The following is a 17,798-nucleotide window of genomic DNA, read 5'->3' as shown; positions in this document are numbered from 1 at the left end:
CATTTGTGTTGCATTTGATGATAAGAGCATCAAGCAAAACCCAAGCGAATTTGCACATGAAATTAAAGTTATTATTTCAACCACTTTTGCACCCAAAATGGAAGCAAACTTTGCAAATAGACTGGTTCTAGAATATGGAGAAAATTAATTCAGCCAATCAAAGTCAATATATATCATCAATCATCATGCGTTAATAGAATATGGAGAAAATTAAAGGACCCTTGGATGTGGACTCCAAGAACTGTTTTAAATTGTACTTTTTTTGCACCCAAAAAAAGTCAGATGTAGAGAGTATTCACTATATAATCACTAGCATTGTTATCTTGCGTTGTGGTTCGATCTACGGCCCAGATCAACTAGTTAACATATCATAGGTGTAATTGATAGGTTCGATTTTTATGGGTATAAGTGCAAAACCCAAGCTAATTAATTAATTTGCACATGGGTTCGGTTTAATTTATAGGTGTTTGACAATTTTTCAACCGCTTTTACATTCCAAGTGGTGGCAAGTTTTACATAAACTTTTGCATTATTAGAATCAGTCAAGGTGAACTCATCAAGAACTGTTTTGTATAAGTTGGTTTTGATTTATATTTGCAACTATCAGATAAAATATTTGAATAAGGTTTTTGAAATATTAGTTCTTGAATGTCTATAAATATATGGACCTAGAGCTAGTTGAGCTTGTCGCCACCTTCAAATATTAGTTCTTGAAATCAACCTCATCTCTTAATATTAAGGAGAAGACATGGCTTCCAAACTTCCTACATTTTCAATCCTTTGGCTTCCAGTGTTGCTTGACTTGCTTCTTCTCTGCTCAACATTTGCCTCCGCAACACCTCTGAATATGCCGAGGCTCGGTGTCATTCCAGACACCGAGGTGTGGAGGCTCAGAGCTGCCCAATCTTCCATTTCGTCAGATTTCAAAACCTATTTCTATACACAGACGCTAGACCACTTCAACTACAGGCCGGAAAGTTACACCACCTTTCAACAGAGATACGTGATTAATTTTAAGTACTGGGGCGGTGCCAAGTCCGGCGCTCCGATCCTTGTTTACCTCGGGGCGGAACAGTCTTTGGATAACATCAACTTTGACGGTTTCCTAACTGATCATGCTCCTCAATTCAATGCTCTTATAGTATACATAGAGGTAAGATTATTATTAAATTACTGAGAGAGCATTAATTATTAATTTTTCTGAGAATCTCAGCTGACAGATTAGTGTTGTGTTGTTCATTTATAGCACCGCTACTATGGAGAATCAGTCCCATTTGGCAAGGTTCAAAATGCTAGCACACTTGGGTACTTCAGCTCGTCTCAAGCTCTGGAAGATTATGCTGAAATTATCTTAGATATAAAGAAAAACTTATCTGCAAATGGTTGTCCTGTGATTGTTATTGGAGGATCTTATGGTGGAAGTAAGTACTTAACAAACAAACCCCTTAAAAATGAACTGCTTATATCGATATCACCACAGAGCAGGACTCTTCAATTTATTGTTAATTTGATAAGTTTTTGCTTTTCATCATCAGTGCTTGCTTCATGGTTTCGCCTCAAGTATCCTCACATAGCCCTCGGCGCCCTTGCATCATCTGCTCCAATTCTTTACTTCGACGATATCACACCGGATGATGGATTCCTTTCTGTGGCTTCCAGGGTTTTTAAAGTAAGCTAAAAACGATCGAAGAAAAGAAAGAAAAAAAATGATTGCATGTATTCAATTCGTTCTCATTCATTCAATTCGTTCAAATTCTAAACAAGATTTAGCTTTGACGTACATGTGGGTTGTGTAGAAAACTAGCAAGAGCTGCTACAATACCATACTGCAATCGTGGGCTGAAATTGATAAGGTGGCTTCTTCTCAACCTCAAGGTCAAGGTCTTTCGATACTACACAATAGATTCAAGACTTGTGGCGTGTAAGTCATAGCAAAGCTAGACCGGCGAATAATAATGTAACTCTATCTCTGCTTCATCTTAATTAGTTTTAATTCAACATTCTAACTAGATCTTTTTGTTGTGTGTTAATTTCTTCATTAATTAATTAGCTCGTTTACCAACCTTTCGGAGCTCAAGGGATACTTAACATACAGTATATATGCAAGAGCAGCCCAATATGATTATCCTCGAAGATCCGTTGATTTGATATGCAAAGCCATTGATGGAACACCCAAAGCAGGAACGACGGATATTGTTGGCAAGATCATTGCAGGTGTGTCTGCTTATAAGGGGAACGTCTCAAGCAAAAGCAATGTTCCAAGTGCACTAGCACCTGGAAACGTACAACTTAATGAAAACACTGCGTGGAATTGGCAGGTGATCAATATCAGTGCATGTCTTCATCAGTTTTCTAAATAATACTTGGTTTCATCACTAAAAAAGATATATAGTATTTGATTTGAATGTTCTAATAATACGTCCCTTTTATTTCTAGACATGTACTGAGATGGTAATGCCCATTGGCGGAGGTATCAACGCTACTCTGTTCCCAGTTCCACCTTTTGATCTTAATAGCAGGATCGAGACCTGCAAGAGCTTCTATGGTGTCAGCCCTAGGCCTCATTGGATCACCACCTACTTTGGTGGCCACGTATTTCTCTCTCTCTCTCTCTCTCCAACCAAAGAAAAAACTACTAATTAGGCCTTACATTATTATCAATGAATTAATGAAATTAATTGTGCATGCAGGATATTAAACGGGTTCTAAAGAGGTTTGGTAGCAACATAATATTTTCAAATGGACTCAGAGACCCTTACAGTGTTGCTGGGTAAAAAAAAATGAGAACTTGTTGTATATACTATATAATCCATTTTCTAGCTATCATCAACTTATTTGAATTGAAACGATTGGGTTTTGTTTTGTATCACAGTGTATTGAGAAGCTTATCACACAGCCTTGTCGCCCTAATTACTAAACAAGGTATATCTTTCACTTCTTATTTAGTTTTTAATTTGAGGCAAAAATGTGATTATATAGTGTTTGTAATCATCTCGATCGGTCCCCATTCACTTTTTTTTGGGCCAAATGTTTACTATATGGGAAAAGGTTTATTTAAGGCAAAACCTTCCACACATGATGGGATAAAATTGTGTACAGTTTTTGGGTAGATCATATGATAAGACTAGTTTCAGCCAATGTTGTCAGACTCAAATTAGACTAAAAATTGGAAGCTCACTGGGTCACAGTTTTGATGGTTAAACCACCCTCACTGGTTCATCAACTGGTCTGGTCCAGCTTGGATCTAACAAATTAAAACCAGTCCGGATCTTGTTCCAATTGCCATTGCAGCCATACATTTGAAATATCTGGCCATGAAGGGGGTAAGGTAGATGCTTCCAAACAAATTAACACGAATCCGGATCCGATCCCAAATCGTAGTTTCAACAGGATATGGGAGATGTTTCCAATGTACGGTTGCAATGCCTGTTGAAACAGTGTGTTGGGACTAGGTGTGTCAATGGATTCGTTTTGGGTTAGACCCTGTCCAAACTAAAATCAATTTAGATGGATTGGAAGAACCAACAAGTCGTGCATATTGAAATGGACTAATCCTGATTTAATGGTCTAAAGGATTTATTGGATTGGATTGCACCTGGGTTGGCTTGAGCCAATATTTCTGTCCAAATATTAAATTAGACCGATCCAATTATTGTAATGGATTCAATTTAATTTAGATTGGATCGGATTTAACCAAATCCAGTCCAATCAACACCCTAATTGGGACCAGATCCCAATTCAATTAAAACTGGTTTTAGCAAAAGAGGTGATCTCTACTGGAGTCATAGTATATCCTTTAGACCCGCTCCAACATGCGGAACCTTAATTGTACGTTCTTCTCATGAATTTTAATTTGTAAGAAATCTGTATACCTTGTACAGGATCCCATTGCTTGGATTTACTTCCTGCATCACCAGATGACCCACACTGGTTAACCGCGCAACGAAGCCGTGAGGTCCGAATCATTGCCCGATGGATCACACAGTATAAAGCGGATCGGGCTGCAAATCGTTGATGTGTCATCCGTCACGAGAAGATTCCTTATTTACCTTCCTCTGTCTGATGTACGTTTGTTTGATTCTTCTACTTTAGTTTCCCATATTACCTTTCTAAATTCTAATAACAACACTGCTAAGTGCTAAGCCTGCTAGCCCCATCATCCCATGTATTAGGGCATGGCGTCTTGGGTTTAGAAGAACAACCGATGTGCTGTACGCTACCTGCTAGCTATGTTTGAACAATCAGAATATTCAGAATAAGATGTTGAATGCATGTATCAAGTATTGTTCACGTACCAGGTTAAGCTTCTTTTATAATTTTTCCTTTCACTCTTTCGTTTTTCCCCCATAAATCAGACAACCAACAATAAAGGTCTCTCCCTCCATTTAATACAAATCATCAATTTACTTATCCAAAAAAAGGTAAGTGAATTAATATATGTTTTTCTTTTCAAACTTTAAAAGAGTTGCAGATTAAAAGTAAAGGACAAAAGTGTTCTTAACTGTTTTTTTTTTTTTAATTTTAAAAATAAGGAACAACAAGAAACATAAGAGAGATTGAAAGAAAAAAAAGGAAATACTTCAACCCACCTGAATCATTTTTCCCAAATTCTAGCATCCTTTTTTAGAAATAGAAAGGACCAAGAGAAAATTTTCATGGATTTCATGGCATTCTGAAAGACATTCTATAAGCAAATGCAAATGTAATATCATCAAGGTGATGTTTGGCATTTGTTTGGATTATGGCTGAGCTGGCCCTACAAGACACATGGTCGCCCAATTATCACCCTGCCACGTCATCCTAATTCGGCCGAATCGATATATCTTGGCCATGTCAGCCTAGCCCAGCCACGTCGGGCTAGCTCGACTAAGCTACACTATTACTGTGGAACCCCATCTTATTCTTCCAACCACATTGACTACACGTCATATGGATGAGCACATCTACGGGTAAAGAGGAGTAAAGAAGACAACTCGGTTGGGGAATGAGACTCTATCCCGAATACCTCGGCGGCTAACTTCATCCTGACAACCCCAGAAGCCCAGTCCGATCAGGACAAGGATTTTCGGCTATAAAAAGGTACTCCATGCTCAATGTAAGACATCCAACTTCTAAGACCTACACCGCTACTTAGCCCAGATCGGAATCCTTATAGCTCTGCCTGACCATCCTATCACCTCCTACTGACTTGAGCGTCGGAGTTCTTACTCGGGGATAAACTCCTCGGGCCTCTGACTTCTGTTTCCTTGATCATAAGTCTTGAAGCACGGCCTCGTCCTTGTAGCTCGACCCCACCCTACAGGCAAGGACTATCTGATTGCCCTCCTCAGTTCGTGCACCACCTCGGATTGAGCAGCATCAGATTGGCGCCGTATGTAGGAACCAAACAGAAAGCCTTTCCTGAAAATCTCATTCCTCGTCACGCAATCAAGGAAGCGATTGAGATGCCTAAAAACCAGTCTGAACGAGCAACTGGCCATTCCCCGTCTTGGGAGAACCAAGAAGTCCCGCAACCTTCGGCCGTAGTAGATCCAACGCAGTTCCGAGCCATGCAGGAAAAGGTTGATAAAATCTTTGAATTCATACAAACACTAGGGTTTTCCGCACCACCCAACCGTGCGGTCCCCCCTCACGCCCCAACGCGCACGAAGGACGATCCTCAGACCGCGACCGTCAAACATAAGGGGAGAGAGGTCTGAGCATCTGAGGTAAGACACGACCCGAAGGCCCGCCACCACTGCCCATTCCCAAGGACGGGACTACCATAACTAGACATACCAGTCAGTGTGCATCCCCTTCAAAGAAAGGCTCGGCAAAAGGATGCCGCCCTTCATAGTTTCAGTCACCGAGTCAAGCTCGGTCAAGGATCACCCTACACAACCCAAAAGGGAGGCCATAGACACTGCAATCCCAGACAACAGAGATGCCGAAATTAAAAAGCCCCGACAACGTCTAGAAGAGTTAGAGCGCACTTCCACCCATAAGAGTGCAATTCCCGTCGTAAACCAACTTGTGCAGGACATAGTGGACGAGGTACCCCCTATTGGATGGCGAGCCCCCCAATTCGACAAGTACGATGGGAACTCCGACCCTTTCGACCATGTTGCGACACTCAAAGGCCAGATGATGCTACATGGTGCGTCGGAGGGACAGATGTGCAAAGCCCTTGTAACTACAATACAAGGCCCAGCCTTAGCATGGTACTCCTCCCTACCACCGAGGTCTAAAGCATCATGGGCCCAACTAGAGAACTAGTTCCTTGCACAGTTCACAGCTAGTTAGAAGCATTGGAAAACCTCGATCAGCCTTATGCAAACCCAACAGAGGAAGACAGAGTCCCTTAGAGATTACTTGGAGAGGTTCAACAAAGAAGCACTTCAAGTCAGGGACTTGAATCAATTAGTTGCGGTGACGGCCATACAACACGGACTCTACCCTTCCTCGTTCAACTTCTCCATCTCTAAGAATCCTCCTCAAACGTTGGTTGCGCTAATGAGCCACGCGCAGAAGTATATCAATGCTAAAGAGTCCCAGGCGCATCTTAGAGACGAGGATGAGAAGCCCAACCAAAAAATGTGAGAGAACAACGAGCGGAAGTCCGAGAGGTCGGACAAAGACCACAAGAGGCAAGATCGCCGGACCGACCATAGACCTCGCACCCCTTCGTCGACCTATCGGAACTTCACGATGCTTAATGTTCCACAGTCTGAAGTTCTGATGCAAATCCGTGACCACAATTATGTCAGGTGGCCGGAGAAGATGAAGACGCAAAGTAACAAGAGGAACCGAGACAAATATTGCGAGTTCCACAAGGACCACGACCACGATACGGAGGTCGACGACCGATGTCACGGGAGGAGGCACGACACATCTATTACCTTCACTGACGATGACCTCCGAGGTGTCCAAACACCGCATGACGATGCCTTGGTCATCACAGTCGAAGTGGCCAATTTCGAGCTACGACGGATCCTTATGAACACAGGGAGTTCTGCCAATGTACTATTTGAAGATGCATTCGAAAAGCTTGGCATTGCTAGATCGGAGAGTTCCTCCAGCCCACTAGGAGGATAAATCTTCCCCTCTTGATCGGAGACGTTGACATGACTGCGACGGCAATGGTAGACTTCATTGTGGTGCGCTGCCCCTCCTCTTACAACGTGATCCTCGACAGGCCGACCCTCAATGCTCTGTAGGCCATAGTCTCAACATACCACATCGCCATAAAATTTCCTACCAAATATGGCATAGGGGTGGCACGCGAGGACCAGAAAACAACGTGACATTGCTATCAGTTATCCTGCCGAGGACCACGTCCAGTGATTGAGACATTGATGGCGAAAGCATAGGACCTGCATGACGAAGTGAAGGTGCAACGTGGCCAACCTGTGGAAGACCTCATCTAGGTCTCCCTATTTGAGGAAGACCCTGAAAAGATGGTCCAAGTTGGCTCCCTACTAAGTGACTACCTCCGAGAGGAACTTGTTTGACTACTGGGGAATTATTCTAACATGTTTGCTTGGTTAGCAGAGGACATGATTGGAATCGATCCCAAAATTATCACACATCGATTGAACGTCGACCCCCGTTACTGACCTGTGAAGCAGAAGAAGAGAAAATTCGCCTCAGAGTGGTGGCAACTTCACTCTTTCGGTTTTTCCCCCCAAAATCAGACAACCAACAATAAAGGTCTCTCCCTCCAATAGTCTGGCCCAAGGCCACGCAATAGTCTGGATGAGCATTCCCCCTCCTCGATAGAACTGGGGTCCACATGCTTCACTGGGCCTTGTTCCATTGGAACCTGATTTCTCATTTTAATTTGCTTAGTATTATGAACAATAATCATATTTCTCATTTTAAACAGTTGTTTTAGCATTTGTGTTGCATTTGATGATAAAAGCATCAAGCAAAACCCAAGCAAATTTGCACATGAAATTAAAGTTATTATTTCAAACACTTTTGCACCCAAAATGGAAGCAAACTTTGCAAATAGACTTGGTCAATGCAGAATAGACTGGTTCTAGAATATGTAGAAAATTAATTCAGCCAATCAAAGTCAATATATATCATCAATCATCATCCGTTAATAGAATATGGAGAAAATTAAAGAACCCTTGGATGTGGACTCCAAGAACTGTTTTATGGCTTCTCTTGAAACTGACTATGCTTGGAGTTGCTCCTTTGTCATGGGAAAAAAAAAAAAAGAAAAAAGTATTGTGGCACGGTCTTCTGTTGAAGCTGAATATAACGCTATCGTCACCGCAGCTAGCGAGATTTTATGGCTTTGACATGTTCTTCGAAACTTTGGTCTATCCATTTCTGCTTCAATGACACTCTATTGTGACAGTCAGGTTGCTATCAACCTCGCCACATATCTTATCTTTCATGATTGAATAAAACACATCGATATTAATTGTCATTTTGTCCGAGAACATGTTCTATCCAAAGGCACTTCAGCTTCATCACATATCCACGTCTTCTTAGCTTGCCGATCTGCTCACCAAAGCCTTCAGCGCTGACCGATTTGATTATTCAATGAATCGTGTTATTTCATTATTCTTGACATCCATTTATAGATACAGAATTTGTTATCCACATCAGCAAGGTCAGTTATAACCATACATAAGTCATAGATACATTTATTAGTTAACATTTTACAAAAGATGGTTAACTAGAATTTGGCCTTGGAAGAACAGGACTCTTTACGGTCTACCTGTGTCTAGGGCCTTTGGACTTGCCACACGTTCCATAGATTTAAACCCATCGTTGAATTGATGAGACCAGTTTAAAACACTACATGGTGGAACCATTCAATAATGGACTTGATCCCTTTGACATGAGGCAAGTTACAAAGGCTCTAGCAGTCAAAATCTAGAGACCCCTCAATAAATGTGTACAATCCATGACTCCAATGTTTGAAATAAAAACAAAACATCACATAAACTGACTGGTGTGTTTGGTTTAAACACTTGCATGCTCATATGTGAAAAACTTTTTTGCTTAGGCTTAATTTCAAAAGAATACAAATACAAATAAGTACAGTACAAAATACATACAAAATATAAGGTTTTTGTTATGGTCCCGCACGTAGGATCCCGTCACGGGTCGGTCCACGGTGCGAAAGCCCTGCTTCCCCTTGTGCCTTCCCTTGCTTGCAGACCCGATTACGGAAACTGAATGGGTGATTTGTCCAAGAGACCACCCGAACTCTCCCTTGGGGTGATTTGTCCAAAAGACCACCCAAACTCTCCTCACTCTTTTTTTGGCTGGAAAACTGAATGTTTTATTTCAATTCATAGCTCCTTAAATAGGAGATTACAGAAGGAAATTCCTAATTAAACTCAAACTCCAACTTGAACTCAAACTCCTAATTACCTACTCCTAATGGTAACTCACTCTTACTTAAGATAAGATAAAGATAAGATTAGATAAAGATAAGGGATAAGGGATAAGATAAGGATAAGGTAAACTGGCGGCGAGTTGGCTTGATGTGTCCAGATAAGGATGGGCCCACCCCTATGAGTTGTCGTGTGGGCCCCGCTCTACTGCTGCTGCTGGTTGCCGCGCGATGCGTGCGCGCAGAGCGTACGCGCGCCTCAGGGTGCCGCTGCCATGCGCGCGCCTCATGGTGCTGCTACCGTGCGGTACCGGGTGTGTGCGCGGTGCGTGCTGGCGTGCAGTGCGTGCGGTGCGCGCTGCTACCTGGCGGTGCGTGCTGCGCGCCATGGTGCCGCTGCCGTGCGGTGCCGGGCGTGTGCATGATGCGTGCTGGCGTGCAGTGCGCGCTGCTACCTGGCGGTGCGTGCTACGCGCCGTGGTGCCGCTGCCGTGCGGTGCCGGGCGTGTGCATGGTGCGTGCTGCCATGTGGTGCGTGTGGTGCGCGCTGCTGCCTGGCGGTGCGTGCTGTGCACTATCGACGGTGCATGCTGCTGTGCAGTGTTGCCAGGCGGTGCCCACTGCTGTGCGGCCTGCTGTGTGTGCTGCTGCCTATGATGGCGCCGCGGTGCCTTGCCGGATGGTGTGACCATAACAGTTTTGCGTTCTACATATTTTGTAATCCTTGTTTTTGAAAAGTTTTGTACTTTGATATTAAGGGGATATTTAGTTCCATGGGTGTTTATTAAAAAGCGCTACCACATCAGTGCCAGATGGGTGTTTGTGTTTATTGAGCATGAAATCACTGTTTGGTTTCACTTTTTACCAAATAAACACTAAAAAGCATAAACGTCTGTTTGGTTTCACATTCCAGGTGATCCAACCCAAGAAGAAAGCTTTCGAGTTGACATTATAAAAAAGAGGGGACGGCTTTGGATATTAAAGCTACAAACCTCAACTGAAATTACAGAAAAAAAAATAAATAAATAGAAGCAAGGACTCCAGGAGGCGTGACCTCGTCTTCCTCTTCTTTCTTAAAAGGAACAAAAGTTATTTTTTTTTTAATGAATTTTTTTTTCAACGTTAACATATCATGTAAGAATGTAAAAAAGGCAAAGCCCAAGCTAATTGTGCACGTAGATTCGTTTTCTGCATTCGTTATTTAGAATTGGTCAATATAAAATAGATTCGCACGCATCGTGACCAAACAAGATAATGCAAATAAACCGAATGAGGAAATTAGGGTTTATTTTATCACTTCTTGAATGTAAACTCCAATAAGAAACTGTCAGATAAGATAAAAAGAGTAAAAGGATACAAGCAAGGAGGTGTGGCCTCGTCTCGTCTTCCTCTTTTTTTAAAAGATGCAAAAGCTTTTTCTTTAATAATAAATTTTGTTTAGTACTGTTCACATATGATGTAGGAGACCTTGCGTTCGGTTCTTCGGTCCAAATCAAGAGTCAACAGAATGTTAATAGCCGAAAAAATAGTCAGAAACTTACCTTCTGACTGGGCCTTGTTCCGTTGGAACCAGATTTCTCATTTTAATTTGCTTAGTGTTATGAACAATAATCATATTTCTCATTTTAAACAAGTGTTGTAGCATTTGTGTTGCATTTGATGATAAGAGTATCAAGTAAAACCCAAGCGAATTTGCACATGAAATTAAAGTTATTATTTCAACCACTTTTGCACCCAAAATGGAAGCAAACTTTGCAAATGGACTGGTTCTAGAATATGGAGAAAATTAATTCAGCCATTCAAAGTCAATATATATCATCAATCATCATCCGTTAATAGAATATGGAGAAAATTAAAGGAACCTTGGATGTGGATTCCAACAACTGTTTTAATTTGTACTGTTTGTTTTATATTAATTTGCAAAGATCAGAGATAAGATAAAATAATTGAATTGAGGCTTTGCTATGTTGCTCCGATGTTTATAAACATGGACCTAGATGGTTGAGCTTGTCACCACCTTCACATATTAGTTCTTGAAATCAACCTCTCATTAAGAAGAAGACGTGGCTTCCAAACTTCCTACATTTTCAATCCTTTGGCTTCCAGTGCTGCTTGACTTGCTTCTTCTCTACCTAACATGTGCCTCTGCAGCACCTCTGAATATGCCGAGGCTCGGTGTCATTCGAGACACGACGGAGGTGTTGAGGGGCAGAGTTGCCCAATCTTCCATTCCTTCAGATTTCAAGACCTATTTCTATACACAGACGCTAGACCACTTCAACTACAGGCCTGAAAGCTACACCACCTTTCAACAGAGATACGCAATCAATTCTAAGTACTGGGGAGGTGGCATGTCCGGCGCTCCAATCTTTGTTTACCTTGGAGAGGAGACCTCTATGGATACCGACCTAAGTGCTATCGGTTTCCTAACTGATCATGCTCCTCAATTCAATGCTCTAATAGTATACATAGAGGTAAGATTAATTATATATTGATGAGAGATCATTCAGTTATTGACAGTTTACTTGTATATTAATTAATGACGACCCTTATATAATTTGCAGCACCGATACTATGGACAATCAGTCCCGTTTGGCGAGGTTGAAAATGCTAGCTCACTTGGGTACTTGAGTTCGTCTCAAGCTCTGGCAGATTATGCTGAAATTATCTTAGAGATAAAGAAAAACTTATCTGCAAATGGTTGTCCTGTGATTGTTATTGGATGCTCTTATGGTGGAAGTAAGTATATATATGTACACGTACTTGACAAATTAATTAACCCATGCATCATAATTGTTATTGGATGCTCTTGATTGTTTCTTTAAATAATACTGTTGTTTGCTTCTCATCACCAGTGCTTGCTTCATGGTTTCGCCTCAAGTATCCACACATAGCCCTTGGCGCACTTGCATCGTCGGCTCCCATTCTTTACTTTGACGATATCACACCCCAAGATGGATATCTTTCTGTGGTTTCCAGGGATTTTAGAGTAATATAATTAAGCAGCAAAGCAAAAAAGAATAAATTATTCAAAAATTGTTTTCATTAATATAATTTCTCCTTCAAGTTCAAACCCGGCCTTAACACAAGATTTAATTTGGGTTGTGTAGGAAACCAGTGAGAGCTGTTATAGTAGTATACTGCAATCGTGGGCTGAAATTGATAAAGTGGCTTCCCAACCCCAAGGTCTTTCGGTACTAAGTAAAAGATTCAACACTTGCGTGTAAGCATATAACTAACTGTGCTATTATATTGCTTAATTCATCTTTAACTAATTAATTTCCTCATTAACTCTTTGTGTCGGCTGCTGTTTCATCTTCATTAATTAATTAGCCCGTTAAACAACTCTGCGGAGCTCAAGAGCTACTTAACATTCAGTATATATGCGGTCGCTGCACAATACGATTATCCTCCAGGCTCCGTTGCTTTGATATGCAGAGGCTTCGATGAAACACCCAAAGGAACCGACGTTCTTGGTAAGATCATTGCGGGTGTGTCTGCGTATAAAGGAAACCTCCGATGCCTTAATGTTCCAAGTGCAATTGGACCCGCTGGAAACGTAAATCTTAATCAAAATACTGCGTGGAGTTGGCAGGTCAATTATTAATTTGCATTGGCAATGTCTTCTGCTTTTTATTAATTTTTTTTTCTAAATACTTTGTTACTTAATTTCATCACTATAATTAATTAGATGGGCATATATATATATATATATACAAGTATTGGTTTGAATGTTGTAATTAATAATTAATACCTTAATTTCTATATGTGATAATTATAGACATGTACTGAGATGGTAATGCCTATTGGCGGAGGTATCAACGCTACCCTGTTCCCTCATGCTCAGCATTTTGATCTAAACGCCGGCATCGAGTACTGCAAGAGCTTCTACGGTGTCAGCCCTAGGCCTCATTGGATCACCACCCATTTTGGTGGCCATGTACACACACTCTCTCTCTCTCAAACTACTACTATACTAATTAAGCCTACGTAGTATCAATGGATTCATTGTACGTGTGCAGGATATTAAACGGGTTCTAAAGAGGTTTGGTAGCAACATCATATTTTCAAATGGATTAAGAGACCCTTACAGTATTGCTGGGTACGTGACCAATTGTATAAACCCCCACAACTACTTGAGTTGTATATACAGCTTCATTTTTCTATATATCATCAACGTATTTGAGTTGAATTGGTTGGGTTCTGTTTTGTACCACAGTGTGTTGGGAAACTTATCAGACAGCCTTGTAGCCCTAACTACTAAAAATGGTATTATCTTTATTCTTTTTTAATTTGTTATTTGAAGCATAAGTACTGTAGGTGGTGATTAATGATTCTTCTCAGTGGATTTTAACTTGTTGCAACAAATTTTTCATATACAAATAAAAAGCTTGGATATGTTATAATTTGTGCAGGAGCCCATTGCTTGGATTTACTTCCTGAATCACGAGAACCAAATGACCCAGACTGGTTAACCGCCCAACGAAGCAGTGAGGCCCGAATCATTGCCCAGTGGATCGCACAGTATAAAGCGGATCAGGCTGCAAATTGTTGATGCCTATCATATCATCCTTATTTACATTCTTTGTCTAAATAATATTATTGTTTGTTTCATCGATTTTACTTTTAGTTTCCCATATTATCCTCTCTAATAACAACTCCGATATTCCAATGTAATAAGGCATGGCATCTTGGGTTTAAATGTGCTACCTGCACCTAGCTATGTTTGAATAGTCGGAAGAAAATGTTGAATGTACCAAGTTGTTCAAGATAATAATAATAATAAACCTATGTTATACATGCAGCAGCTTAAGCTCCTTTTACAATTTTTACAATTTCCCCTCACTATTTTTTTATTTAAATAATACAATAAAGTTCTCTCTCCTTCCATTTAATAATTAATACAAACCTTCTGTTTACCTATAAAAAGAAGAGGGTGAATGTTAGACCTATTTACTAAGGGGGTGTTCCACAAACAGGGCTCAAATCTGCTACCCTCTACCTGTTCCCACATCTCTATCCACGACACATTACAGCTGCACATTAGGAATATTGTCCTTATCATTCATGGGTAGGTGTTCCCAATACACGGCATACGATTGGTGTTCTATAGGTAGGGATGTGGGGGTAACAAATCCATAGTGTCCACACCATGACTGGTTCTGTTTTTTGAAAACAAAAGCAATCACCACATCAGCAAAAACACTAATTTTGCTTGTGTTGCTGTTGTTTTTGTTTTCAAATATAAAACCAACCATGTTGTTGAACACCATTTAAGTCAGTGGGTTAAGGGTGATAGAGATGCATGTGATCTCATTGGACCACCCCACAAGGGCAAGATGCTATAAGCTAGACCAAGTTAGTTTCTAAACCAAACTAGTAGTACTAGTTTTTGAAAAACCGGTAACTAAAACTGAACCAAAATTGATCGTTTAACTGATTGATTGGTTTGGTTAACCACCGGTTCAATTTGTCGGTTTTTAGATTTTCATAAAATATATAATATATAATAAAAAATAGAAATACATATAAAATATTATGTTATAAATAATAAACAATATATTATATTATATATCTATATATTTGTATATATAATGCATATATATTCATTTATAATATATGGATAATATAAAATATATATAATATATATAAATATATATAGCAGTTGGTTCGGTTAAGCGTCGATTTTTTATATTGGTTAATCAAAATCAAATTGATCGGATTAGTTAACTGGGATTTTTGGTTCAGTTTTGTTGGTTTGGTTTGGTTTTCCAGTTTTTTTATTTTTCTTCACCCCAATTGCATCAGGGGATATGTAAGTCAGGTGCTTGATTTGAAGATATTTTACTATAGTGTCCTTGGCCTTCCAAACAGGGTTTATTCAAATTTTAACTAAATCCCAATCCAAATCCTAGAAAGTCGCACTCCTGTACTGCATACACAATGTGAGATCCAACTCCAGATCTCCTACCCACGAGAACTCTGTTCATGCCTACCCACAATACATTATCCCCCGTAAATTGGGAACATCTCCCCTTGCATGATACTATGCAGAGGATGAGATGTTCTCCATGTGTGACTGCGATAAACATTGACAGAGTTCTCATGGGCAAAAGATCTGGACTCGTGAGATCCTACCTTTCCACATGTTTGAATTTGTGCCTTCTCAAATGGAAGAATGCCAACTAATCGTTTAGACTACATTATTAGTTAAGGAGGATTTTGTCATGTCGGAGGAAGGTTTTGCAAGGAGGATTGATTAGGGTGATTGTCGCAGAGGAGGGGATTGAGGAGCGGGAAAGTTTCCTTCGAAGATGCCTGATGCTTCGCTTCTCAGGTGGTTGCCCAACTAGTGAAGAGATCGAGCGTTGGGTGTCTTTGTTGCGGCAGAATTTGTAGAAGCCGTTGGCGAGAAGACTTAAAATTTGAAACTTAATTAGAAATTTCTGTATTTAGTAGGGCATGCTTAACATAGGTATATTTTGTCTAGGCCTTGTAGAAGCCGTCAGCCCACTTTTTTTTCAACCCAAAGGTTAGGATCTTCATTTGAGCCCACAGTGGTGTGAATTAATGCCCATGTTTGCTGAAGTCTCTTGATCCGAAGTCTCCCATTCTGTCTATTCTCCATCTCAATTGCTATCTATTAATTATTTTATCTTTTGGCGTTGTTATCCCTGGGTTACCATGATGTATTCATTCCTTTACAATTATTAATATCATATACGCTACTCATTGTATTTATTAATTGGAAGATCTTTTCTTGTATAAGCTTTGTTATGGTATCAGAGCCTAATACCATCAATTTTAATTTCAAAGAACTCGATTTTTGGGCTGCCTAGTACGAGTTTCACCAGTTTCATAATGATGAAACTCAACAAATTCAATTACTTGTTGTGATATTCACCGAAGGAATGGGGGATCTATCATATAGATGGCCGAACCTTGTAAGAAGGTTAGGCGAAATTTCAACAATTCTTTTACTCCCTCCCATCCGGGAATCCTATTCCCAATTTAGAAAATTGCATTTTCAAGGTTTATTCTTGTAACTAAATCTGAAACCAAGATTAATGAGGGATAATCCTGATACGAAAGCCATGCAAAAAGCTTCTCCTAACGTAGGTGTTCACGCCCAAAGAGTGTACCAAATCCTCCCTCCATTGAAGATGACACAGTTTAGGATGAGACAGGATCAACAGGTAGTTCTTCACCAAGAACTTGTGATTATTCGGCAAGAATCGAATGGGGTAGTGAGCATAGTTTCAAAATTGTTTATTCTAGCAAGAAACAATATCAAGATCAAATCTTGATTAAATCCAAGAACTGGAGATCGAACATGGTAAGGTGGCAAAAGTAAGAAGAAAAAGAACTGAAGGCAAGATCAATCTAATTGAGTTGTCTTCTCTCTGTGTTGTGTCTAGTGTCTTTTTCATGTCCGCCCTGCTTTCTATTTATAACTTCAAAGAGACAACATCCTAATATGATTATGAATCTTCTGATCCAAATCTTTATTTGGATCTGAACTCTTTAAGTGATAAGGATAATCCCTTATCTTATCAGCAATTAAAGATCAACTTATTTCTAATCGAATTAGGAGTTTCCTGATACAAATCTTTATTTAGATCTAGACTCTTTAAGTGGATAAAATTTATCGTCTTATCCTTATCTGATGATCCAAACCCAGATCTGCTCCTATTTAATTAATTCAATTAACCCAGTTCGAAATGGACTTTTAGGCCTATTAAGCTTTCAGGCCCACTTCCTTTTAATGCTGGCTAGCTTGGTTCTCTTTGTATGGCGTAGGACCCTAACATTGATCTACATATCAGTCGCATAGGTTCAGCTTAACCTCTGTTACAAGGCCTGGCCGAATTCACTGCTGAACACAGTGAACCCCTAAGTCCATTACCATGGGCTCTTAATGGGCCCAACATTTACACTAAATGGTCATTGGGTCCAGCCATTTTATGAGGACCCAAGGACTGTGGGCAGATGCAAGATTCACCCATCAGGTATAACCCTCAATGGTTTTACACTTAACCTCTCAACCCTTAATGATCAAACACTGCCCGACAAGAGAGGACCTCTCCTTCGGCTGCAAGGTACAGTGCTGCACTCTATACTCACATGGATCCCGGGAATTAAAACATTTTAAAACCCTAATATATATAAGTATATCTTTGTATAAATATATTTTGTAAAAACAAATTTCAAATACATTTGAAATCCATTGCCGACAGTTTAGGATTCCATCAGAGAGAGTGCATTTACCCGATCATTCACTTTGTCCGACAAAGCGGCTGATCCTGTCACTATGATCACCCACTCAGATGATTTCTTGGATTGTCCCAACATACCTAGGTTTTGACCCCTTTTAAGGATATCATTGATTGGCATATCAAAGACAACCTAATCCGACACCTAGTGCAGTATCATAATCGAGTCTAGGGGTCAGGTGTAACAT

General features: G+C 40.2%; 2 protein-coding genes across 2 annotated transcripts; both read left to right on the top strand.

The window, feature by feature from the left end:
* The first annotated feature begins 686 nt into the window (after positions 1 to 686).
* On the top strand, positions 687 to 4,274 carry LOC104595362 (uncharacterized). Its single transcript, XM_010256066.2, has 9 exons — positions 687 to 1,153; positions 1,247 to 1,421; positions 1,536 to 1,669; positions 1,797 to 1,921; positions 2,051 to 2,318; positions 2,437 to 2,592; positions 2,691 to 2,770; positions 2,873 to 2,922; positions 3,882 to 4,274. The coding sequence occupies exons 1-9, from the start codon at positions 749 to 751 to the stop codon at positions 4,013 to 4,015; spliced, it is 1,527 nt and encodes a 508-aa protein (XP_010254368.2). The 5' UTR covers positions 687 to 748; the 3' UTR covers positions 4,016 to 4,274.
* Positions 4,275 to 11,406: 7,132 nt separating this feature from the next.
* LOC109114534 (uncharacterized) lies at positions 11,407 to 13,970 on the top strand. The gene is made up of 9 exons (XM_019197370.2): positions 11,407 to 11,811; positions 11,902 to 12,076; positions 12,193 to 12,326; positions 12,448 to 12,560; positions 12,671 to 12,932; positions 13,119 to 13,277; positions 13,360 to 13,439; positions 13,557 to 13,606; positions 13,753 to 13,970. The coding sequence occupies exons 1-9, from the start codon at positions 11,500 to 11,502 to the stop codon at positions 13,890 to 13,892; spliced, it is 1,425 nt and encodes a 474-aa protein (XP_019052915.1). The 5' UTR covers positions 11,407 to 11,499; the 3' UTR covers positions 13,893 to 13,970.
* The last annotated feature ends 3,828 nt before the right edge of the window (positions 13,971 to 17,798 follow it).

This window comes from Nelumbo nucifera, chromosome 2 (assembly GCF_055504915.1).
Source record: "Nelumbo nucifera cultivar China Antique chromosome 2, China Antique-T2T, whole genome shotgun sequence".
NCBI lineage: Eukaryota > Viridiplantae > Streptophyta > Magnoliopsida > Proteales > Nelumbonaceae > Nelumbo > Nelumbo nucifera.
The sequence above is the reverse complement of the archived record's forward strand: the minus strand, read 5'-3'. Positions and strand labels throughout refer to the sequence as shown.

Bases quoted from the DNA above. Each gene is read 5' to 3' on its own strand.
- LOC104595362 (XM_010256066.2), top strand. From the start codon at position 749: ATGGCTTCCAAACTTCCTACATTTTCAATCCTTTGGCTTCCAGTGTTG. The intron at 1,922-2,050 runs GTAAGTCATAGC...TTAATTAATTAG, and splicing joins AGATTCAAGACTTGTGGCGT to CTCGTTTACCAACCTTTCGG. The intron at 2,319-2,436 runs GTGATCAATATC...TTTTATTTCTAG, and splicing joins ACACTGCGTGGAATTGGCAG to ACATGTACTGAGATGGTAAT.
- LOC109114534 (XM_019197370.2), top strand. From the start codon at position 11,500: ATGCCGAGGCTCGGTGTCATTCGAGACACGACGGAGGTGTTGAGGGGC. The intron at 12,077-12,192 runs GTAAGTATATAT...TCTCATCACCAG, and splicing joins TGGATGCTCTTATGGTGGAA to TGCTTGCTTCATGGTTTCGC. The intron at 13,607-13,752 runs GTATTATCTTTA...TAATTTGTGCAG, and splicing joins AGCCCTAACTACTAAAAATG to GAGCCCATTGCTTGGATTTA.